This window comes from Typha latifolia, chromosome 10 (assembly GCF_019914945.1).
Source record: "Typha latifolia isolate L0001 chromosome 10, TyphaL0001v2, whole genome shotgun sequence".
Taxonomy (NCBI): Eukaryota; Viridiplantae; Streptophyta; class Magnoliopsida; order Poales; family Typhaceae; genus Typha; species Typha latifolia.
The window spans coordinates 1,582,257-1,607,926 of record NC_133095.1 but is presented as its reverse complement, the minus strand read 5'-3'; the positions used below and the strand labels follow the sequence as shown (position 1 = coordinate 1,607,926).

Below are 25,670 nucleotides of genomic sequence, written 5' to 3'. Positions count from 1 at the left end.
CAAAGTGGTAGAATGACCTAACCTGATTGAGATGTTGGAGTGGCCCACCATGGGTAACCTACCGCAAGAAGTAGGAACACCTAATCTCATACAGCATTTATAATTCTAAATAGAATATCAATGTTAACAAAAGTCATGCATCTCTTTTTCATTAAAAATTAAGATAATGTGTTTTAGTATTTATTTAATTTAAGTGGATGTCAAAATATTGCACGTGAGGATCTGAGCCTATACAAAAGTTAATTATTATTTTTATTATTATTTTTGTGAGCCACAATTATTAAGGATCTCTCAATTTTCCAATAAGAATTTGTTTGACTGTGGTAGATCATAGATGGCGACAGAAAGAAGTTAGATGAATGTAGTAGTGATGGTTGTCAAATTGTACTCAAATTTCTTTTCTACAAACAAAACTCTATTGCTCTCCTTAGGAGTAGGAAGCCTTATACTTTTCTATTTAATTTAGCTGTGACAAATTCCAAACCTCTCACCCATCACAAGGACATTTCAACATGAGGATGGCTGATAAATTCCAGAATTTATAAAGCAATCTCCATGAGCCAGCCTTCCACTTCTTTTAAAATTTTTGTTTATAGTGGTGGGTCAAAACAACTATCTAAGTTCCCTTATGAGATCAACTACCCAAGTGTGTTGACTTATCACCTAACCTCTCCAGTACTTGACAAAGTGAATAACAAAAAAATGTAGGTGGAAAAGCTAATAAGTCTTCTATTGTTCATGGTTTTTTTCCCTTCAATTCTAGGGTTGGTGAGCAGCTCAGGGTCTGTTCGGTGGAGGTTTAAACATCAATCGTATTGTCTAACACCATCTCTGATTAATATATAAATACTTGACAATGATCAAAATCAATTATAAAAGACTTTGAAAGTCCATAATTTAATACAAATATCTCGGGTAGTCTATTGTTATCTAACCGATTAAGTTTTTAAATTAATTAGTAAGTTAATAAAAAATAATAAATTCAAGGCTTTCTTTTGCATGCATATTCTTCTAGTATTTCTTCTTTTCTTTTATACTCCTCTAAAAATAATATTTATCCCCTGATGTCCCTTTAATGGTCAAAATTGAATCCATTTAACAGGCACTTTTTTTAAAAAAAAACTTTTTGCTTATTATATACTTTATACAAATATAAAATTTAGATTGAACAGGGTTATAAACGCCGAATTAAAACCCCTTAAAAAACAAACAAACTGTTATCTTCGACAATAAAAAAAAAATTAAAAAAGAAAAGAAAAGAAAGATAGAAACAAGAACCACTTGCCTTGTATCAGTTTATCCCACCAACCCCCACTTTGTTCCCCAATTAATTTCCTTTTCTTTGTTTTCCTCTCACGTGATTGGCCCTTGTTTCTTTCGTCCTTCCTTTCCGCTTTTGTCCATTCAAATTCAAATCCAATTCCAGTAGTATATCCACCAACTATGCCGACAGATCTGCTGCTATCTCTCTCTATAGATCGTCTGCTGTTATGGTTGCAAAACATTATGCGTTCCTGCATTAGAAAAAGAAAATCACATATTATTTCAATCGTGCCACTTTCTTCTTGTGCTATAGACCAAAGTATAATTGTCATTCTTTTATTATATTTGATTGAAATAAAATTAAAAAATTGGAATAAGTCGTATTGATAGATTGGATTGGATAAGAACATTTTTATTTAAAAATATAAATTATTTTATAATATTTTAGAAAAAATTATAAAAAAAAGTATGGGGAAGTGAAAACGGGAAAGAGTAAGCCAAAGAAACTAAACAAAGAAAGAAAGTGAATAAGAAAAAGAAAAAAGAAAAAATAATAATAAGAGAATAATAAAATAATTATATACCGGAGTTTGCTAAAGTTAGATTTATATCGTTGGAGTTTAATGGAGCTAAATATGTGTGTAAAAAAAATAAAAGTAAAAAATAGAGGAGTTTGGATGGGGCGGCTAACCATGGATTAAATTATATGTTAAATTTAAAGATACTTTTTAAATATAAAATCATAGATAATTAAATAAATATTTAATGTATCTAAAATAATACCAATTAAATTTTAAATGATAAAAATATAATAAATTTTATTATTTAATATTTGACCTATATTATTTTAGATATATTACAAAACTTATACAGTATATATATAATAAATATTAAATTTAACATATAGATTAACTAAATAGGTTAAAAAAACAATTTTAATTTTGATATAACTATGAAAAAGTAAAAGTGATATAAATAAAATTATAACAGTGTCGAAATAAATGTAGGTCTGATCGGGAGTTTGCAGCCAATGAGAATCTGCCATATTTCAACGCAGGAAATTCGTGCATCTTAATTGAACACAATCGACTGTGCCACCGCATCCACCCATTGCGCACTGGTGTACTTCTATAAATAATCGTCTTCTCGTCATCACTCGCGCCTCTCGCTCTTTCACTCGCTCTGCTCTTCCCCTCTCTCCTTCTCCTCCTCTTTAGGACCGCTTCTTCCACCTCCCAAAGGTAAGCGCTCTCTCTCCTCTCCCGAGATCTCCTCCTCTCCTCTCTTCCACCTCCCTCCCCGAGCCTTTATACCTTTCGCTTTCGCGCTTCTTCCTCTCGTTTCCTCTCCAAGAACATCGCCTTTCGATAGATCTGCTCGTACACGATCTGTAGCTTTTTTTCTTTTTCCTTCGTTTATTCGAGATTTTATACCGGTGAGTTTTGATCTCGTCGCTTTTCGACATCAGATCCGTTGCAGATCGTCCAGATCTGAAGTTTAAGTTTAGTTTTCTCTTTGAACTTGCTTCTAATCGAGCTCTGGAGATCGTTATGTTCTGGATTTTGATGTGTTTTGCTGGCTCTAAATGCTCTATTTTTTCATTTGAGTTTATTTGCCTAGATCTGGATCGGTGGAATGGGTAGTTTCTGGATCTGATTCGGGATTTGTGCGTATTTTATATTGGGATCTGGATGTTACTTGGATAGGTTTAGATCTTACTCTTGGATCGAGTTAAGTTGATGGATCTGGAACTTGTTCGGTGTTTTGGTTATGGGAATGATCAGATCTAATATTTCTTCTTGCTTCTACAATGACAAGATCCAAGGGTCTTGTACATTTGTATTTTTTTTTTCTGCTCTTACTTGATCTGATACGCTTCTGTATTGCACGTGGTTGTAATTTTATTTGTCAGATCAGTGTCGTATATATATTGTTCTTAGTACTTGTAGTTGTCTTATTTAAAAACGGATCCAGGCATCTATCATCAGTTTGGTCTTTTATACATAGCTTATGTCTGTTTGGTTGTTTGTTTGAGTGTCATTTTGTAGTTAATGATTTTTTGTCGATAGATGTCGCATGAAACTTTTTTGGGGAAAACTACCGATGTGTATAGAATCTCAGATACTCTGCTTTCCTCATTAGGTAACTGATTTCCCTCCAAATGGAAAGCATAAGGAAATTCGAAGTCTTCATAGGCATATGTACTACATTTTTGATAATAAAGGCAGTCAGATCTAAGAAAAGTAAAACATGCACATAAGATAAAAATTAATAGTGCATGACAAGTTACTGTTGTCTTGAGAAAGATTTTAAAAAGGACTGTCTAATAGATAATTCTTGCGGAAAAGCAACACTGCTATGCGCCTTAGAACCGAATCGTTTCTCTCTATATAGCTTATTTATCTAGAAGTTAGTTGCCTTTCATGCGAGTTAATAATTTATTCTGTCTGTGCAACCAGAAGATGGCATCACACATTGTTGGATACCCTCGCATGGGACCAAAGAGAGAGCTCAAGTTTGCATTGGAATCATTTTGGGATGGGAAGAGCAGTGCCGAAGATTTGCACAAGGTTGCTGCTGAGCTCCGTTCTTCCATTTGGAAGCAAATGGCTCATGCTGGGATCAAATACATCCCCAGCAACACTTTTTCGTACTATGATCAAATGCTTGATACCACTGCTATGCTTGGTGCTGTCCCGGAGAGATATTCATGGAAAGGAGGAGAGATAGGCTTTGACACCTATTTCTCTATGGCTAGAGGAAATGCATCAGTACCTGCTATGGAGATGACCAAGTGGTTTGATACCAACTAGTAAGCAATCCATCCATGTTAAGTCATACAGTGCCTTATTAGTGGATGTTGTTAGAATTTTCTCATTTGTTCTACGCTCTCATTGACATATTGGCTTTGTTTATCCAGCCATTTCATTGTCCCTGAATTGGGCCCAAACACCAAGTTTGCCTATTCTTCTCACAAGGCAGTCTCTGAATACAAGGAAGCTCAGGCGGTATGCATCTAGTTGCTGATTTTCTTCAGTGTTGCTGATAGGCTTCTTCTTTCAAGTAGAGATTTTATAATAATCAAAGAGAGAAGAAGCATATCATCTTAATTCTCAATTGTGTACATGTCATAGTCAGTGCAAACAATAAGTTGCTCGGTATTCTCATTTGCAACAATTTCACTTGGTGTAATTGGATGCTGATGCAACATTTATTTACTTGTGAATAATGCTAATTGATTGAGCATGCAGACTGGATACCAAATAATGAAAAATCTATTGGATATTAATGTGAATCTGATTGTCTAGTTGTTACATTATCTAATTTTCAAGGACTAATTCCTTTTTCCCTTGATGCAGCTTGGGGTTGATACAGTACCTGTGCTTATTGGACCTGTGACATACTTGTTGCTCTCAAAACCGGCTAAAGGTGTAGAGAAGTCGTTTTCTACTCTTTCACTACTCAAAAGTATTCTGCCTGTTTACAAGTAAAGATCCAAACTACCCATTAGTTATTTTTGGCTTCTTACTTGATTTCTTTACATTTGCATACTCATGGTATAATGACATGCAGGGAGGTTATTGCTGAGTTGAAGGCAGCAGGTGCTTCATGGATTCAGTTTGATGAGCCCACCCTTGTGAAGGATCTTGATTCCTACCAATTGGAAGCATTCAACGAGGCCTACTCTGAACTAGAATCATCATTTTCTGGCTTGAATGTGCTTATTGAAACCTACTTTGCTGATGTTCCTGAAGCAGCATACAAGTTAGTTTATTCTTACTTTGTATATTATGTATAAAATTTGTAAATGCTGACCTCATTCATCTTTTGCCAATTTCAGGACAATCACTGGTTTGAATGGCATTTCTGGTATTGGTTTTGACCTAGTGCGTGGAACAAAGACCCTTGATGTCATCAAATCTGCTGGCTTTCCTGCTGGCAAATATCTTTTTGCTGGAGTGGTAGATGGTAGAAACATTTGGGCCAATGATCTTTCTGCCTCAGTTAGCACTCTTCAGGCTCTTGAGGATGTTGTTGGCAAGGGTACGTTTACTTACATGCTTTCTCTTGTTAGGCTGGACCTTTGATGTCCTCTTATGGTATATGATGTTTTCTTGCAGACAAACTTGTGGTCTCAACTTCCTGCTCGCTTATGCACACTGCTGTCGATCTTGTGAATGAGACAAAGTTGGACAGTGAAATTAAATCGTGGCTGGCTTTTGCCGCACAAAAGGTGGTTGAAGTGAATGCACTTGCCAAAGCATTGGCTGGTCAGAAAGATGAGGTACAATGGCTTCCTTATATTCAGAGATGGCTTCCTTGTATCTAAAATGCAGAAAGATGAGGTCACTTTATCTAAAATTGGTCGGTCATCCATTGCTAGCCATCTTATGTTTAGGATCTAGAAGTAGAGATAACAATTGGATAACTTCAATTCATTTTGGTATCTTGCAATTAGATAAAGTGACTTCAAGTTAGCAATTTTTGAAAGCTCCTTTTGGCATGTAAGATTATTCCAGTATCAATGTGAGTAGCATGCTCTGAATCTGTCTGCAGGCGTTCTTCTCAGAAAATGCGGCTGCTCAGGCTTCACGAAGGTCATCCCCTAGAGTAAACAACGAAGAAGTCCAGAAGGCTGTAAGTAGCTAAAATCTGTACTTCCAATTTCCAATTTCTGATCAGGGGATTTGAAGAACTAATTTGGCCATGCTACTGCACATTTCTCAGGCTGCTGCTTTGAAGGGCTCTGACCACCGCCGGGCTACAAATGTTAGTGCCAGATTAGATGCACAGCAGAAGAAGCTCAATCTTCCAGTTCTTCCTACCACTACTATTGGTTCCTTCCCTCAGACAATTGAATTGAGGAGAGTTCGAAGGGAGTACAAGGCAAACAAGTGTGTAACTATATTTCTTAATTCATTCTTTCTGTTGACCTCTTACATTCTTCTCTCCTGTTTCCTTTAACCTAACATTTTCTATCAGAATCTCTGAGGAGGGTTATGTGAGTGCCATCAAGGAGGAGATTAACAAGGTTGTCAAGCTTCAGGAGGAACTTGACATTGATGTCCTGGTCCATGGAGAGCCAGAGGTAAGAATTCATTTTTCTTGTATATGGCATCATGACTATAGTTAATATTGGATTTATGTCTAACAGGACCTAGAAAATATGAGTTGGAAATGAAACAGCCTGTTAGGAATCAATAAAAGCTGAAATTTGTATTAGAATATCTACATTATGAAAAGACATTAGTCTATCAGTCACGTAACCTAAACTTAACCCTTTCATGCAGAGAAATGATATGGTCGAATACTTTGGGGAACAACTATCAGGATTTGCATTCACAGTGAATGGGTGGGTGCAGTCTTATGGATCTCGATGTGTTAAGCCCCCCATTATCTATGGCGATGTGAGTCGTCCCAAGGCCATGACTGTTTTCTGGTCTTCTATGGCGCAAAGCATGACCTCTCGCCCGATGAAGGGAATGTTGACTGGTCCTGTCACCATCCTTAACTGGTCCTTTGTCAGGAATGATCAACCAAGGTGAGCCGAATCACCAAACTAATCATTAGGAAATCCTTAATCATTACATAATTGAAACTTGAAAGGGTTACCTGCTCTCTGCCAGGTTTGAGACATGCTATCAGATTGCTCTTGCAATAAAGAAAGAGGTCGAAGATCTGGAAGCTGCTGGTATTCAGGTCAGTCTTGTTCCCCGTATAGATGAACTTGTCCAGATAGCAATTAAATTGATTTCTATGAAATTGATGTGCAGTTAGTGCTTGTTCTGATCTCTTGTGTTCTCTGCGATGTGGTGGTTTGACAGGTTATCCAAATTGATGAAGCAGCTCTGAGAGAAGGGTTGCCTCTTCGCAAGTCAGAGGAGGCTTTCTACTTGGATTGGGCTGTCCACTCGTTCAGGATCACTAACTGCGGCGTCCAAGACACCACTCAGGTTCTTTCCGCTGCCTGCAAATCTTATTTTTTTTCTTCGCAAAATTGCAATTCTATTGAAAGCAGCATCTAATGTTTCCATTCCACAGATCCACACCCACATGTGCTATTCTAACTTCAACGACATCATCCACTCCATCATCGACATGGATGCCGACGTGATCACCATCGAGAACTCTCGCTCCGATGAGAAGCTCCTCTCCGTGTTCCGTGAGGGAGTGAAATATGGTGCCGGTATCGGACCCGGGGTGTATGACATCCACTCTCCTAGAATTCCATCCACAGAGGAGATCGCTGACCGCATCAACAAGATGCTTGCTGTGCTGGAGACTAACATCCTGTGGGTCAACCCTGACTGTGGTCTCAAGACCCGCAAGTACGCTGAGGTCAAGCCAGCCCTCACCAATATGGTTGCCGCTGCCAAGCTCCTCCGCACCCAGCTGGCCAGCGCCAAATGAGCCCTATTCCGCTCCTAGTTCCTACCATTGATATGAAAAGAAGAGCAGCAATTCTCCATTCGTCCCTAATAATGTGTTTTGTGGTATGTTGGGTTATGTTGCTAGGAATATTAGTCTATTTGTTTTGATCGGTTTTGTCTCTTCTCTTTTAAAGCTAATTGAGCTGGTTGTTTGTCATGTAATCTGGTCAGTTCGGAAGGCCAATGAGATGCTACTACTGATGAGTTATTAATAAATGTAGGTATTCTACGTTCCCTTCTGTTCTGGGTTTTGGGCTGAAAAAAGTTGAGGTTGTGTTATGCATTGAATTCAATCGGTAAATTTAATAGCCAATTCATTTTTATTTTCCTGCCTTTCCGCACCTGACTATCTTCGAAAATATTTCTTGGAATCGAAATGTATTATTTGAATTCAAATTTGCATTCGAGAAGCTGCCGGATAGGAATTTCACGGCAGTTAGGAAAGTTCACCGTATCTCATCAAATCCAGACTTGCTGGCGTCGTAACAAAGTTCGAACGCATCTATCGAGTGTTTATGTTTATCTCCATAAATGGCTATTTACTACTATTTGGGCCAGTTCCACTTCCAACTAGGAATCAACTCCTTCCCCCAACATCAGCTCCGCTAATCAACTTACGGACGGCTAAGATTCATTAGACGAGTTCCCCATATCTTTTACAACTCGGAGAAATCCTATGCGAATCACAAACTCATAACCGTCTGTGGTCACTCATTTCCTAGTCCCAGTCGGAAACTATACATTCTCATTTATCTATCCCACCAGCCGATCGGAATGCCCCAAGTGCCCTAATTATACTCCCTTTTCCGAGTGCTAAAATGTTTCCTAAACCCTAATCCTAACCATCTTCGGAGTTCGAACACCACCCTATATATACGTATATACCTTATTCCCATGCTTCATTCTCTACGTGACCACATTCATACTCTCCTCTCCAAATCTCTCTCTCTCTCTCTCTCTCTCTTCTAAGAGCAAAAAGGCTAAACTCGCATGGAGTCGAAAGGCACGGCGGTCGACGACGTCCACATCCCCCGCGCTCCGCCGCGGTGGATCGAGTCGGACCTCTTCCGGCAGATGACCCCGAGAGTGGAGGACCGGCGTCTGTACTTCATCATGGAGAAGAAGATCCACAGGTCGGACCTCGACCTGCAGCAGAACCGCCTCCTCCTGCCCTCCCGCTTCGTGGAGAATCATCTCCTCCCCATCCTCTCCGACGAGGAGCGGCGCCTCGCGAGCCTCGACGCCCACAACAACGTCGGGCGCAAGCGCAAGTACAAGTACCCGTTCGCGGAGAGCAGCCAGATGACGTGCCAGTGCGGGGGGAAGAGGCGGAGGCCGATGGAGTTGGGGAGGGAGCACGGTGGCCTGGACGTGAAGGTGGTCATCAGGAGGCAGTTCCGTTTAGACATGAAGCTGACGCGGTGGGACGCGTCGGAAGCCACCGTGCTGAAGGGGCACCATTGGAGGCTGATCACGGCCTTGGGGGACTTCAAGGAAGGCGACGTCGTCGAGATGTGGGCATTCCGGCACAAGATTATCGTGAAGGAGGAGGTCATCGACGAAGTCACCCAGGAGAAGACCGAAGTCAAGAGGGAGGAGGTCTGGCTGTGCTTGACGCTGAGCAAGAAGATTTAGATAAATAAATTTACTCGGTCGATCGATCGATCGATCTAAACTACTTTACTTAGCTAGTAGTAGTTGTTTCTTCTTACGCATTACTTCTTAATCTTAGGGTTAATTCGTCGATCAGACTGCTTCACATTGTGAGTATTAATTATAATTACATCTTTTGGTAGTATTAATGCAATTACTTCGTTTGATTATATTTGTTTGTGCCCCTAATCTACAATTAATCAAACAAGGACGATGACTCTCTCCGTACAGTCGGGTATATATATATATATATATATATATATATATATATATATATATATATATATATTAAATTGGTTCGTTAATTACGTTGGGAAAACGTGCAGACTTATGGATTAACAAGATTAATTATTCTTCCTGCAGAGGAATATATTAAAACGAATTGAAATGCCTGGATCAGACCAGAATCTGCACTAGAATGTTTACTAGCACATCATATTTTGAGAAATTAATTATAGATATTCCCATATTTTGCTTCCATTCTCTCAAAAACATCAAAAATATTCCGCCTTAATCTTACAAAATTAAATTAAGGTTATTACCGATATTTTATATTTAATTGTTACAAAAACTAATACCGAGGTGTTTTTATGAAATATTAAAACTAAAATATATAGGTCAAATAATAAATCTTTATACACCATAAAGTGTAATAAAAAATAAAGATAAAATATAGAATATTTCTAAAAAAAATTTCTCATATTTTGGAATATCAAAGGATGGTAACAAGATTTTTTTGTGTGCAAATTTCATAAAAAATGGTAGAATTTGAAGGTAAATCCATTAAAATCTAAAAGAAATTAGCACAAAGTAGTTTAACTTCCCTATTACTTCTTTTTATTAATATAAAAATATTTTTCTATACCAACTAACTTGTAATGAAAAGACCGAACCACCTCCAACGATGGTCAATCAGATCTTGGTGATTGGGACCATCAAATTCTAATTTTTAATCAACCAGAAAAATTCTTTGCTGGAATTAAAATTAAACTTCGCATAGTTGACAAAAAAATGCTTGTGAATGTAATCCACAATTTCCATTTTGTGGGCCACCACTATTCACCAGCCAAAATTTGGTATATATTTAATATTTTCTTGGATTCGATGACCTCAATGGAACATTAATTAGATTATTCATATTAAGGGTGAAAACGGGTCGGATTAATTCCGACCTGACCTACTATCCAACCTGATTCGAGTTAAATTTGGATACGGATATAATTTTAAAAAAAATTCTGATACGACTATGGATAGGATACGAGTGGAATATAATTTTTGGGTTGGGATACAGATATTGGATAGCATATTTTTTTTGAATAATTTATAGTTTTTAGTTACTTATTTAAATAATAAATATTGATATTATTACTAATGATGTGTTATATATTATTTATAGAGATTAATTTCTCTAATTTTATATGTATTTGACATATAAAAAAATATTTTTTTATGAAACTGTTAATATTTTTGTGTTAATTATGTCTAAATAAAATATTATAATTCGTCTAAAATTCGATAAACATCCATTTAAAATCCGATTCTCTTTCCGAAATTATCTATCGAATATTTAGACTAAAAATATAGATCCGGATATAACTTGAGCACTATCCAATCTGTATCCAATTCGTTTTCACTTTCACCCCCTAATCATATATTTTTGATAACCTCTTAACTATAGAAAATTCTTCAAATCTACAAAGTGACCTTGCCAATATATTATTTCATCTTTATTATTTTTATTTGTTTTCTAGCTCAAATAATAGTACAGTTATCCTTGCATAGCCTACAATTTATCACAGGATTTTTCTATATTATTTTTAATTAAAAATATAATTGATAAATAATAAAAGAATTATTTTAGAGGATTTACATAATTCTAAAGTGAAAAAAAAATGAAATTGCTAATTACAACCATATAGAAATATTTGTTAGCATAGTGTTACCTTTTTAGGTTAATTTTAAGTTACTAAAAAATTAATAAGAACGAAATTTAAAGCAACTACCTTCATAAAGTTTGGTGGGGAAATTTAGGTGTAGTTAAAGGAAGGAAGGAAGATTACATCCTTAACGGTTGGAGATCAACGTCTCTTGCTAAAGTCGGTTGGGGGTCAACAGTCAACACTTAAAATTTCCCCTTTTTACTTGAAACTAATTTTTGTTAATGCTAATTAGATAATTCAAGTGTTTAATAACTAGAAACTCAAAAAAAATATAAATATTCAATAATTATAAATTACGTAAAAAATTATAAAATAAAAATAAAATTTTGTAAAATGGCTGGATAATTTTTTTATAATAATTATTTAGGATGGAGTCGATCTGGTACAAGTGTTCAATAATTATAAGTTAGATAATAAAATTATAAATTTTGCAAAAATAGAACTTTTCAATTAAATGATTCTTTTTTTCTTTGCAAAATCACCCAAAAGGTAATAATTTGCACACTTTTATTGGAAAATATACAATTTTCCACTCACGTGGAGATCAGATTGAGCCACATGTCATGATGCTTCCTGTCCCATATGTAAATAGTATAAGAAGGGTAAAATCGTCATTAATGAAATGTTAAGGGCACCTTCATTTCCTAACCTCTTGATTTGTGAGTCCTAATTGTGCATTTAGTTGGACTGCTCCACTAATCTCTTTGTTAAGGTGGGTAAAATGACCATTTTACCCTTACCATACTTCGGCTAACTATTATATATATATATATATATATTTATTTATTTATTTATTTTATCGTCCACATCCACAGATCCACTTCCTTTTGATTTGAATTATGTGGTGTTAGTTATTTGTGAGCTGGTGCTCTCTGTGACTCTAATAAAATAGAGAATTATATTTTCTAATCACAATTAAAGTATACTAATCAAACCAAAAGTTGAGTGTTCTAATTGATTATGTTTTCTTATGACAACAATTTGAAGAAAATGTCAATAAAGTTTCAAAATAAACTAACCTCTTACCACGCATAGAAAAATCCTAATTATCAACATTAATTTGTGTCACATATTGAGATTTCAATTAAGAGATTAATTAGGGGAATTTTACAAACTATAATCTTTATTATTATTATTGAAAATGAATGTTCTTATTTGCGTAACAACACTCGTAGTACAAAGGAAGTTTGAAAAGGGGCAATTTGGTCAATGAGAAGAAATCTTGAGACACCCCGTGTTTTGTACCGGAAATGCCCCTGGAATATCGAAACGCCGTGTGGAGAGAAAAAAATACCGCAAGAAACGGAAAAAAGAGCGAGGAGAGAGAGAGAGAGAGAGAGAGAGAGAGAGAGAGAGAGAGAGAGTAGTAGAAGTTGGGGTTTGGAAACTCCTGTGGTATATTCCGTGCGTGGATCCTCTTCTCCCTCTCCATAAACGTGAAGCCAGGGAGGAAATCGAGCGAACCACACAAGCATTTCTTGCGCCTTTTCTGGAGATCCGAGGTCAGTTCCTCTTCTTTCTTTCTTTCTTCGTTATTTGCTGATTTGATTGCGCCGCTTTGAAGTGTTGGCTCTGTTTTCAAATGGGTATGTTTGGGTTTGTTTAATTTCCATTCCCAGAATTTTGTTTTTGTTTTCTTTTTCATGTTATTTTTCTTGAATTTCAAGCGAGTTAACTTTTTGTGCGGTTTTCTTGTCTGGGTATTCGATTATGCTTTCAAAATCTTCCCTTTGAGTTTCGTATAATTGAAATTTTTTTTTCACTTTTGATGTGTTTTAGGTTGAAATATTCAATTTTGATGAATGTCAACGACTGGGGCTTTGGATCTTTGTTCTTAGACGCGTTCTTACAGTCGGTGATTGATTTGTTCTTCATAATTATTCGGCTTGGATTTTTATTTTCTGATCTCCCGAGTCCTGTGCATTTGGCTTGATAAGATGGTAGATTTTTTTTTTGTTCGTTTTGATTTTGATATGTGAACTGCCGCTAAATTTAGGTATAGTATTGTGTAAGCTCTGTTTCTCCTAACAAGGCAATGGTTTTGATAATTGGATTCTTGATTTTTTAGTATATTTCTCGATTGCACTGAATAAATAAGTAAATAAAATAATTTTATCTTGTTTAACTTATTACTGATTCCACGTTTCTTTTGGGTCGATTTTTTGTTTTGTTTTGGTAATATGGATGATAATCTGTTTGACTAAATTCTGGGTGTTGGTTGCTCAGTAAACTTGTATCTCTTTATTCTTGTTGGGCGAGTTTGTTTTTGATGGCCATCAGGAATATGTCTTTTCCCGTTATCTTTATGTTTAAGTTGTCTCATTTATGCATCTAGATGTATCTTTCTGGCTATCATAATCTGGATTGAGTTTTCAGAATTTTGCATATCGCCTCTGAATCTCTTGACATTATTTAAACATTTAGGTTAAGACCCTAACTTTTCTTCATATGATATAATGAGTTTATATCTGTGACATTGTTTGATGCCATTTTTGCAGGAAAAGTTACAAGGATCCTGTAAGCTCGTTTCCTTTCTTGTGTCAGGTTATTGTGCTGCCAATATGGATGAAATGCATATTCTAACCTGATGGTCAAGTTGTAAGAATATCTAATCTTACTTTGGGAATATGGAAACCATCTGGTGCTTTAGAATACTAACATCTAGACTGATCACTAGCACTGGGAATTAGTGAGGATTTGTGACAGATGGAAATGAAATTGGCGCTTCAGATTAATGATCATTGATGGAATGGGATTGCTGTTTTCCTTATAATGTTCTTCAGATATATGTACCAGACCAAAATGTTTCGCGATATTAGTCAAAATTAGACAGTCCAAGATAGTATCTTTCTTGTTACAAGTGAAATCTGAAGCATTTGGCACTTACAATATTTCATACTCAGGGTAAGCAGTTCATAGCCAACTTGGTTTACGAGGCAGCACAGGACTTTTGGCTTTTGACAGATTTTGTAAATTTTCCTTCTGGTTCGGCGTCTCAGAACTGATTTCTCACTCTAAACAGAGTGTTGTTGCAGTTTTCTGTGATCCTTCTTATAGAGACTCTGGTCTCTTTAAAAGTTCATGGACAATTTGATATCACCTTCAGGCACAGTAAAGCATACACCTACTCGGAAACTTACTTCAAGTGGTCCTCTTAGAGACTTGTGGTTCATTTCAAAACAAGGGTCTCTTGCTGAATTAGATTCTGCTCTGGTCTTACTGAAGAAGAATGGTGGAAGTATCGACACAAGGAATGCATTTGGCCTTACTCCTCTTCATATTGCAACATGGAGAAATCATGTGCCTATCGTGAGGAGGCTTCTTGCTGCTGGTGCTGATCCTGATGCTAGGGTGTGTTGTACTCATTTTATACCTTTTTTTCCGCTATAATAATAACTATATAAAGTTTCCAGGTAACTTACTCTTATTTGGTTTGGTATGGTGGTTGGATGAAGAGGATGTCATATCAGGTTTGCTCATACTTAATCTCCAATTCTTTCAGGACGGGGAATCTGGCTGGAGCAGCTTACATAGGGCGCTCCATTTTGGTCATCTTGCTGTAGCAGGCATTCTTCTACAATCTGGCGCATCCCTCACTTTGGAGGACCTGAAAGGTCGAACACCTGTAGATCTTCTCTCTGGTCCTGTATCTCAGGTTGTCGGAAGTACACATGATTCAGGTACTCTTTCCATTAAAGAGAGAGAGACAGAGATTATATATTTAGCTACTTATTATGTTTAGTCATTACAGAAAACTTGTCTCATTTGCAGACTGGACAGTCCAGACAGTTCATTTCAATTTTGAACATTCTTACTGGAGCGTGCATTTTAACTTTACCTGTTTCATTGTTTGTATAGGAGATTTTTTTTTCTTATTCAAATGCTTCTTAATTTTGCTTTATGCTTTTTTTTGTTTTACTTTTACAATTTGTAATGCTTTCTTCTGGATTTCTTTTGTCATTTTAGTTGCTACAGAAGTCTATAGTTGGGGAAGTGGGGCAAACTATCAGCTAGGAACAGGCAATGCGCACATACAGAAGTTGCCATGTAAAGTTGATGCACTCCAGGGATCACATATCAAGATTGTGGCTGCTTCAAGGTTTCATAGTGTAGCTGTTAGTTCCAATGGAGAGCTCTACACTTGGGGATTTGGAAGGGGTGGTCGCCTTGGGCACCCAGATTTTGATATTCATAGGTATGATTAATGTATTCCTTCATTTTACAAATTTGCATTATTCAGTTGGTACACCCTTTTCTTTTTGCAAATTCATATTTTTAGTCTCTGGGTACAATGTTCTGAAAGCAAAGGTCCAGGCTATGCCTAGTAGTGTCAACTTACTGTGCAGTCTCCAATTAAAGCATCATGAACTTGTTAATGTCTTTAGACCACATCATATTCCAGTTCTACTCAGTGTGATTTTTCTTCTGAATTGGAGTAGTGTTGTTACTTGTTACACTAAGTTGATATTCCACAGGGTCTTGCATCCTTAGCTTCAAGATACGGTAATTGATGGAGCTTTATGGATCATAACTGCTTTCTTCAAGTTCTACAATAAGATAGGTTTTGGTTTCAACCTGTAGCTATCCGTGTTATTGGTTGTCCGGAGGAGAATTTGGCGAACCATTTTAGATTTAGTTCGTGAAGTTAATTGCAAAACTTCTGGAATCTATCTGTGATTCTGTGTTTTCTGATGTATTTTCTCATTTTAGTGTGAAATCTATTCAGCAGTCCGCACTATATTAGTTGATATGCTGACTTTAACTGCTGCAGTGGCCAAGCTGCTGTAATTACTCCTCGCTTGGTGACACTAGGACTGGGTTCTCGTCGAGTTAAGGTTGTTGCAGCAGCCAAGCATCACACTGTAATTGCAACTGAGGCCGGGGAAGTTTTCACTTGGGGATCAAATAGAGGTCAGATTTGTTCATTTGAGTGATAGCACTTCTCCTGGGTTTAGGGTCAAGATTATTAGAACTTATTATGCTTGATTTTTGGTTCTAAATTCATGTATATCGAGGATAATGATGCTCTTTCCCTTTCTCAAATAAGTCGTTTGGCATAAAAACATGCTGTACTCAATCATATTGACATGTTTATTTCATCCTCTGAAGTGATTGATGGTGCTTTCTGATTCTTACAGCTACAAACTTTTTTGTCACCATTGTACATGCAACCTCGATGTTCATTTGCTCTTTCTTCTTTTGTTCCTTTGCTGGCCTAATTGTGTAAGTAACTGATGCAGAGGGTCAGCTTGGTTATACTTCAGTTGATACACAACCCACACCACGACGTGTGAGTTCCCTCAAGGCAAAAATCATTGCTGTTGCTGCTGCCAACAAACACTCTGCTGCAGTTGCCGAGTCTGGAGAAGTGTTTACCTGGGGATGTAATAAAGAAGGTCAGCTTGGTTATGGAACCTCCAACTCTGCCTCAAATTACATTCCAAGAATGGTGGAGTACTTGAAAGGAAAACTTTTCACTAGAGTCTCAGCAGCAAAGTATCATACTATAGCATTAGGAGCTGATGGAGAGGTAAATGGAGTGCTTCTATAAGTCCATTAGTTTTATTCTTTATGGAAACAGGATGAAATATTTCTATATTAATAGAGGTTTGCTTTAATATGGGTTGTTCAATGAGCATCATTCGAAGGGTATACCTTCAATACAGTTTTTTCTAGCATCATTCGAACTGGCATGGGGCTAGAATTTTTTACTAGTATCAGGGACTTGATTTTGTTAGAATTTTTAAAACTGCCTCCAAAATATGATCTTACTGACTCCTTGTAACCAGATCAATATTCACATCCTTGAAGATCCCAATTTTGGACAGGGTGGTTTCACGAATTTATTCTTGGAACTTTGCTAACCTTTGAGATATGTTAATCTTGTGCCTGTTGTCTTGTAGGTGTTTACTTGGGGCCATCGCCTTGTGACCCCAAGGCGCATTGTAATCGCTAGAAGTTTAAAGAAGAGTGGAAATACTCCACTAAAATTTCATCGCATGGAGCGGCTTCATGTTATTTCAGTTGCTGCTGGAATGACCCACAGCACAGCTCTCACTGATGATGGTGCAGTTTTTTATTGGGTCTCCTCAGATCCTAATTTAAGATGTCAACAGGTTTGGACTACAAGGATACTCATTGATTAATTATGTGGATATGTAGGCTGCTCTATGAGCAACTATGTCCCATTTTAGTTCGTGCTATTTGTTTGCTTTATTTAAATTTTTTGTGGTTTTTGTTGCATATAGCTTTACTCGTTGTGTAGAAGGAACATAGTGAGTATATCTGCTGGAAAATACTGGACCGCTGCTGTCACAACAACTGGAGATGTTTATATGTGGGATGGGAAGAAGTATAAAGATGATACTCCTGTTGCAACTCGATTGCATGGTGTTAAGCGAGCTACTTCAGTATGTATTGGTGAAACACATCTGCTAGTTCTTTGTGCTCTTTATCATTCCATTTGTTCTTCCAAAGTTCAAGCAAGCCAGCAGAAGCCATTGTGTGAGAAGAATGTTGAGCTGGAAGAACTGGATGAAGAATTCCTGTTCAACAACAATCAGACAGATAGTCGCATTACAGCTGTACAAAATGATGATGTATGTAGCAAGGCTGCACCAAGTTTGAAAAGCCTTTGTGAGAAACTTGCTTCTGAGTTACTTGTGGAGCCAAAGAATGTGATACAACTTATGGAAATAGCAGATTCTCTAGAGGCTGATGAGCTTAGAAAACATTGTGAGGTACTTCAAAATTCAATAATTGTTTTATTTTATGAATCTTGATCTTCCAAGAGCTCCCTTGTATTGAAAGCTAGCAACTCATGCTGTGCAGGAGATAGCTGTACGAAACCTTGATTACATTTTTACAGTTGCGGCCCCTGCTATTGCAAATGCTTCATCGGAAATTCTTGCAAAGCTTGAGAGGCTCCTGGATGCAAAATCTTCGGAGTCCTGGAGTTACCGTCGCCTACCCACAATGACAGCTACTTTTCCTGCTATCATTGATAGCGACGGGGAGGGGGATATAGAGAGAGGAATTATTAGGCTTCGATACGACCAAAAATCTATTCCAAGAATACATGGAGAAATGCGAGCTGAGAGCTTTCTTCAAACAAATAGCCATGCTGATCAAGAAGTATCTAAGCAAGTTAGGGCAATCAGAAAGAAATTGCAGCAGATAGAGATGCTTGAAGCTAAACAATTGAATGGTCATCTTCTCGATGATCAACAAATTGCAAAGCTTGGGACCAGATCTGACCTTGAATGTGCACTTTTGGAGCTTGGCTTTCCCTTTGAAATGGAAGCGACGGTAACTTCTTCCAATTTATCTGATGGAAAGATGAATAAAAAGCCTGAGGTTTCTAGAAAACAGAGGAGGAAAAACAAGCAGAAGGCTGCACAATCTGATAATCTCTCTGTAAATAGTATGGAGCAGAACCCAATTAAAGATTTTCAAGATGTCATATCTCTTCACATTTCTAAGGAAGAGGTCAGCTTTTAAAAACTCTTTTTTTTTGTGTCTATAATTTGAGCTTTTAATTTACTTTCAGTATTGTCCGTAGACAACAAACTTATTAATAGACAGTTTCAGCTAGGAGTTTTCTAGCATATGGATATTGAATACATTGCAAGGTTATATATGATCCTTTTTGTTTCTTGACTTGCTTGTTCTTTTGGTGGTTTTTTTAATTTGAAATTCAGATGTGAATCACAATTTCTTTCTTCATTTGGTTCCTTATTCTTTTATGAGGCGAAGAATTTTATTCAATTCCATATGCATAAAGTTGTTTCTCATGATAGCTCTTTTGCCAATTAAGGAATTTAGCTGGCTGCTGTTTTTTTTTTCCCTTCTCTGTGCGACATCTCCAGTTCTCTGGTCTCTTGGATGTTATATGATTACGGTTCATAGAATCTGTCAACAAGTTCAACTTCATATAAATCACTCTTGAATCATTTGTCTGATTACCTTGTTTAGCTTTGTTTGGGAATTCTAGTCCATTTGTTGATAAGCTATTCTGCTTTTCAACAGGAAATAGACGCTACCAGTAAAAGCAAGATTTCTGAAGATACATCCTTCCATAGCTCAAAAGCCATTCCTAGTTCAGACAATAAAGCTTCGCGTCCAACCGTATCAAAAAAGAAGAATAAGAAAGGTGGTCTCTCAATGTTTCTCAGTGGTGCTCTTGATGACTCTCCAAAACCTACGCCACCACCACCACCTACACCGAAGAATGAAGGACCTGCATGGGGTGGGGTTAAAATTGCAAAAGAACTCAAATCTCTTCGTGATATTCAGAATGAGCAGAGCAAAACAAAGGAGATGGTGGTGGCTATGAAAGTGAAGGACCGGTTTGAAGAATCATTAGAGACTGTAAGTGGGGGGCAGATTCGACTGGCGTCATTTTTACCAGGGCCAATTACAAGTCCAATAGCTGTTGCTCCTGCCCATGGTGGGTCAGCTTTTGAAGGAGAGAAGAGCACACCTCCTTGGTCGTCTGCGGGAAATTCACCTACTCCTTCCCGGCCATCATTACGGGACATACAAATGCAGCAGGTAAGGAACCCTAATTGTGCGGTGTAGAATCTTCATATTGTGATCGATTCCTACATCATGAGGTGCCACTCTGGATTAGGACCTTGTGAAGAAGATATAGGGCTACAATTTCATGGCGTTATAAATATATTGGTCGCTTGTTTTTCTTTTTTCGCAATGTGCTTGCTTGCATCATGTGCTTTTTTAGTTAATTCTATTCCGTCGTAACAAAGAAATTGCTATGTATGTTACTTTACCAGGAAAAGAAGCATCAGAGCATCTCCCACAGCCCAAAAATAAGGACATCAGGCTTCTCAGTTCCCTGTCATGGCTCGCCTACAGAGTTTGGTAATCCGAAGGACTCGACTCCCAGCCGTTGGTTTAAGCCCGAGATTGATGCTCCGTCTTCTATTCGCTCTATACAGATCGAGGAGCGAGCGATGAAGGACCTCAAACGCTTCTACAGCAGCGTGAAACTGGTCAAATCGCAGCCCCAATCATCGTGATCCGTAATGTAAAATCTCTTCCTTTTTCGCATCTAGCCATCCTTGTAAAATCTGACTGGCTGTACAGTTTACTTGTATGTTTTAGTTTAGTTTAATAAATTATCTCTTCTGCCACATGAGCATACAGGTAAACATTCTCTCAAGCTTCTGTTGTGTGTGTATACTCCTACCGTTTTTGCTGGCCAGTGGAGTTCATGCATCTAAACATATTATACCCCTTTTTTTGGTAAACTACACTGCACTCACTTCTTGGATATGATAAAAAGAGCGGTTTGAACAATGACTTGTGCTCAAAGGAATGCTTTTCTTGTATGGTTGGTTAGTGAACACATATATGCTTTACTCGGTTTAGGTGTCTCTAGATCACTGGCTCTTTTAGCAATCACCACGTCCTCAAGAGTAAAAGAAGACACCTATCTCATTCTTTTTGGAGACAAAAAGCAAAAGCATCATTGTCACTTTTACGGGCCTGAATATATATACCAAAAAAGAAAAAAAAAATCCTAAACACTAGTTAATTATTAATTTATTTTTGAGATCTATCTAAAAATTTATCATAATTTCATAAAAAAATAAAACTATTTTTTTCCCACTTTATATCATATTAAAAATAATAATTATTTGTTCTTATTATTGTTCTTTGAATTAGGCCCACTTCTGCTTTGCAATTGCTGGCTGACCTGCTAATTATTCAAAAGAAGAAGAAAAGAAAAGAAAAAAAAAACTACTCTTTTTTCTCCCTCCTTTTTCGTCACAAGCCTCGAAAAACACACCAATCTCCTTCCCATCTTCTCCGAAAGCAGCAGGCACCACCATGAATGTTAATTATGGGCCAGACAAAAATAGGATTCCTACCAGGATCCAGCAAACCGTCATGTGCGATGTACGTTGAGATTGGGTGAGGAAAGGTGATGCGTGGTCGGCGATGATCCAATGCGATAGTGAGCTTTTCTCCATCACTTTCCTGCATGCCTTTCTATATCTGAATCAATGAACAAAAATACTCACTTTGGTAATGAATAATATTTTATACAGTGACCCATTTTGGTAAAATATTCTCATTTTATAGGCACGAAGCACTGTTACCCAGAAAGTTATGGGCCGGGTCGGCTGAGGCACAGAGAGAAGAAAGAAGATAGGGAATCTTTCAGTAAAGCGTATACCGCCCATTACAAAAAGGGGAAATTAAAGGGAGAAGAATAAGACGGATCGTAGGCTAAGCTACTGCTATATTATAATACAGATTACAGGGAGGATTAGCTTTTATCAGACTGCCACGTAACCCTATTGCATGGAGTTCCTGCTTTTAGGTCCGTAGAAGAGAGATTACTTGCAGATGAGAGTAAGAACCTTTGTACTAGCTTTAGTGCATATCTTTTGTCTACACTAAAACTCTCTTATGCTCTTTAGCTTTTTATATATACTGATCGGCTCTTTTCCTAGTGCTGAGAATCCCTCTCTTTCCCATGTTAAGCGAAGAAGATTACAGGCATTGCCTAAGTAGTATTGTTCCAGTTCCGTAGTAGCCTAACGCTGAGTTTGATATGGCCGCAATGGGCAGAAAACTTATAGTAGAGGTGGTGGAAGCTCACAACCTCCTCCCGAAGGACGGCACGGGGACGTCGAGCCCGTACGTGAGGGTGGACTTGGACGGCCAACGGCGGAAGACCCGCACGGTGCACCGGGAACTCAACCCGGCGTGGAACGAGACGCTGGAGTTCAACGTCGCCGGGTCGGTCGACATGGCCGGGGAGCCGTTGGAGGTCAACGTGTTCCACGACGTGAGGGTGGGGCCGAGCCGGAGGAATAATTTCCTCGGCCGGGTGAGGTTGGACTCGCGGCAGTTTGTGAAGAGGGGGGAGGAGGCTTTGATGTACTTCCCGTTGGAGAAGAAGAGCTTCTTTAGTTGGATCAGAGGAGAGATTGGATTGAGAGTTTATTATGTCGACGAACCGATTCCTGAGGCGGTCGCTGAGCCGCCTGCGGAAGCTGGTAATGAGCCCGCGGCAGCCGACGGAGAAGAAAAGCCGGCGCCGGCAGAGCCAGAGGCGGAAGCTGTAACGGGAACACCTGCAGATATCTCAACTTCCGATCAAGAAGTGCCACCGCCGCCATCTCAGCAGGAAGCTGAGCCGCATGCGGAGAAGCCAGCAGAGTCCGAGCTCCCACCTCCTCCGCTAGAGGAGAATGCGACCGATTCTCCGCCAGTGCCCGACCAGCCACCTCCAGCGGAGCCCGTGACGGAAGCCGCAGAGCCATCGCCGCTGGCTCCCCCCGAACTGGAGAAAGACGTGCCTCCGAGATGGGTCCCACCGCCGCCTCCTCCACGTCACGTTCCTCGGCCGGCGACGCCGGAGGCGTCCAAGTATGACCTGGTGGACAAGATGCGGTACCTGTTCGTCCGCGTCGTCCGCGCACGTTCCCTCCCCGGCGGCGCCAAGCCCCACGTGCGCGTCGCCGCGTTTGGACGCCACGTCAGCACGCGGGAGGCAAGGCGGGGGGCCTTCCTCGAGTGGGACCAGACCTTCGCCTTCGCCCGCGACCCCTCCGCCGTCGACTCATCATCCACCCTCGAGGTCTCCGTGTGGGACCTCCCGCCAGATTCCGACGCCGTGGCCGACGCCGAAGAGAGACATTTCCTCGGCGGGCTCTGCTTCGACGTGTCAGAGGTGTCGACGAGGGACCCACCCGACAGCCCCCTGGCGCCGCAGTGGTACCGCCTGGAGGGCGGCGGCAGCAAAAAGGGTGACCTCATGCTTGCCACGTGGATTGGGACACAGGCGGACGAATCGTTCAACGGCGCATGGAAGGCCGACGCGCCGCCGAGCCAGGTCAGCTCGCGGGCGAAGGTCTACCTGTCGCCCAAGCTCTGGTACCTCCGCGTCACCGTCATCGAGGCGCAGGACACCTTAACGGCGCCGCCTCCGAGGGAGGCCGGGATCGGCGTCAGGGCCGCGTTCGGATTCCAGGTGCTGAAGACCCGCTCAGCCGTTAACCGTAACGGCGGACCGTTATGGAACGAGGACCTGGTGTTCACGGTGGCGGAGCCATTCGACGAGGACCAGAGGCTGGTCCTCTGCCTCGAGATCCGCCACGGGAAGGAGGTGATTGCGGTGGGTTCCGCAACGATGGGGCTCTCCTCTATCGAGCGCCGCGTCGATGATCGAAAGGTGGCGTCGCGGTGGCTCGACCTCCTCCCAAACGACGAGATCAAGAAGGGGAGGAAGGCGACGACCAGGCAAGTCCAGGGGGGGAGGCTGCACGTGCGAGCTTGCCTGGACGGAGGGTATCACGTGGCGGACGAGCCACCGTACGCAGCCAGCGACTTCCGGCCGTCGGCGAGGCAGCTGTGGCGGCCACCGTTGGGCGCCGTCGAGCTTGGTGTGATCGGATGCAAGGGGTTGCTCCCGATGCGGACGGTGGAAGGGAAGGGGTCCACGGATGCGTATGCGGTCGCTAAATACGGGCCTAAATGGGCCCGGACCCGAACCGTAGCGGATTGTTTCGACCCGGCCTGGAACGAGCAGTACACGTGGCCGGTCTACGACCCCTGCACCGTGCTCACCGTCGGCGTCTTCGACGAGTCAACCACCACAGTGGACGGTGACAAAGACCCCATCGTCGGATCGCGCCCGATGGGGAAGGTTCGGATCCGGATTTCGACCCTCGAGAACGATCGGATCTACCGCGGATCCTACCCGCTTCTCCTGATGCTTCCCTCGGGGGCGAAGCGGATGGGGGAGATTGAGCTCGCCGTCCGCTTCGCGCGCGCGGGGTCCGCCTTAGACCTGATCCACGTGTACGGCCAGCCGATGCTGCCCCCGATGCACCGTGTCCGTCCGATCCCGTCGTCCCAGCGCGAGCCGCTCCGCCTCGCGGCTGCGCGGATCTCCGCCGGCCACTTGTCCCGATCCGACCCGCCGCTGCGGCGGGAGGTGGTGCTCTGGATGCTGGACGCGGCAGAGCCCCGCGGGTTCAGCATGCGCAAGGTGCGCGCCAACTGGCAGAGGATCGCGGCGGCGGTGACGTGGGTCGCCGACCTGGCGAAGTGGATGGAGGACATGCGGACGTGGCGGAATCCCACGGCCACGATGATGTCGCACGTGGTGCTGGTGCTGCTGGTATGGTACCCGGAGCTGATCGTGCCCACGCTGGCTCTCCACGTGGCGGCAATGGGGACGTGGAGGTACAGGAAACGGCCACGCGGGCCATCGCCGCACCCGTGTCTGAAGGCGTCGATGGCGGAGGCGGCTTTGGATAGGGAGGAACTGGACGAGGAATTCGACTCGGTGCCGAGTAGCCGAGGGGAGGCGGCGGTGAGGGCGAGGTACGAAAGGGCGAGGGCGGTGGGGGCGAGGGTCCAGGGGATGCTGGGTGACGTGGCGGCGCAGGCGGAGAGGGTGCAGGCGCTGGTGACGTGGAGGGACCCGAGGGCGACGGGGATGTTCATAGCCATGTGCGTGGCGGTGGCGGTGGTGATGTACTTGGTGCCGTCGAGGGTGGTGGCGGTGGTCGCCGGGTTCTACTATCTCCGGCATCCCATGTTTCGGGATAGGATGCCGCCGCGGGCGCTCAACTATTTCCGCCGGCTGCCCTCCATGGCCGAGCGTATCATGTAGAGCTGCGTTTGTTCTTAGTCATTGCCGGTCTGAGTTTATCGTGGCTGGAAAACTCGACAAGTGTGTGTAGATCATTCAGGTCACTGGATTTCTATTAATAGATTCTCTGCAGGTGAGTTTATGCTTTAATACTAGATTATAGAGAATTAAAACAATAAGAAATATCTTGCGATTTTACTGAGCAAGTTTAGAATCAAAATCTTGCGATTTTAACTTCCTATCAAAATAATTATCATCTTCCTCGCGTGTGCTGTCGAACCCATTATGAACCAAACTATAAATGAATCAAATAACGAAAGCAAATCATCACCTCAGCTTCCATTTCGCATTCAAATCAAACACCGTACTATAGGAATCGTACACATCTCAACTCCTAAATCAAGAGTGGTCGGAAAAATATATTCCGAGAAAGTAAAAGACTGACTTGGTTGGCTTCCCAAATGGCATATAGCCATAAGAGCGGACGATCGTGGTTCCTCGAAGCATTCCATAGTCCAAGTTCGGCGCTTGATTGGAAGGTTTTGGTCGGCTTCTTCCGATCTCTAATCACTCTTTTTTATAATAATTTTTTTTCATTCATACAAAGAATTAAAACTAGATTTATCTAGTCATTAAAGGACTGTCAAACTATGATTTAATTGGCTTTCCATCGATATCTTGAGATTCAAAATTCAGGTGGACTCATTGATTAGATCTCCTTAGAAGTTGTGTGCTTCAATAACTTAG

At 40.7% G+C, this 25,670-nt stretch overlaps 3 protein-coding genes across 6 annotated transcripts; all 3 read left to right on the top strand.

Moving 5' to 3' along the window:
• The first annotated feature begins 2,292 nt into the window (after positions 1-2,292).
• Positions 2,293-7,933, top strand: LOC140796918 (5-methyltetrahydropteroyltriglutamate--homocysteine methyltransferase 2-like). Of its 2 annotated transcripts, none has more exons than XM_073150122.1 (14): positions 2,293-2,504; positions 3,723-4,075; positions 4,184-4,271; positions 4,623-4,750; positions 4,837-5,028; positions 5,105-5,307; positions 5,385-5,548; positions 5,821-5,901; positions 5,992-6,158; positions 6,247-6,352; positions 6,555-6,805; positions 6,891-6,963; positions 7,089-7,217; positions 7,306-7,933. In XM_073150122.1, exons 2-14 carry the CDS (start codon positions 3,726-3,728, stop codon positions 7,672-7,674), a joined length of 2,301 nt encoding a protein of 766 aa, XP_073006223.1. In that variant the 5' UTR covers positions 2,293-2,504; positions 3,723-3,725; the 3' UTR covers positions 7,675-7,933. The 2 variants fall into 2 exon arrangements, with proteins under 2 accessions (XP_073006223.1, XP_073006224.1); XM_073150123.1 differs by having other exon boundaries at positions 2,424-2,504; positions 3,726-4,075.
• Positions 7,934-12,612: 4,679 nt separating this feature from the next.
• Positions 12,613-20,439, top strand: LOC140796916 (uncharacterized). Of its 3 annotated transcripts, none has more exons than XM_073150119.1 (11): positions 12,613-12,789; positions 13,786-14,638; positions 14,790-14,967; positions 15,254-15,482; positions 16,059-16,198; positions 16,528-16,817; positions 17,191-17,403; positions 17,536-18,027; positions 18,119-18,775; positions 19,316-19,840; positions 20,080-20,439. In XM_073150119.1, exons 2-11 carry the CDS (start codon positions 14,369-14,371, stop codon positions 20,323-20,325), a joined length of 3,240 nt encoding a protein of 1,079 aa, XP_073006220.1. In that variant the 5' UTR covers positions 12,613-12,789; positions 13,786-14,368; the 3' UTR covers positions 20,326-20,439. The 3 variants fall into 3 exon arrangements, with proteins under 3 accessions (XP_073006220.1, XP_073006221.1, XP_073006222.1); XM_073150120.1 differs by lacking the exon at positions 12,613-12,789 and having other exon boundaries at positions 14,069-14,191; positions 14,310-14,638; XM_073150121.1 differs by lacking the exon at positions 12,613-12,789 and having other exon boundaries at positions 14,229-14,638; positions 15,263-15,482.
• Positions 20,440-21,510: 1,071 nt separating this feature from the next.
• Positions 21,511-25,129, top strand: LOC140796883 (multiple C2 domain and transmembrane region protein 16-like). Its single transcript, XM_073150046.1, has one exon. The coding sequence runs from the start codon at positions 21,870-21,872 to the stop codon at positions 24,942-24,944; it is 3,075 nt and encodes a 1,024-aa protein (XP_073006147.1). The 5' UTR covers positions 21,511-21,869; the 3' UTR covers positions 24,945-25,129.
• The last annotated feature ends 541 nt before the right edge of the window (positions 25,130-25,670 follow it).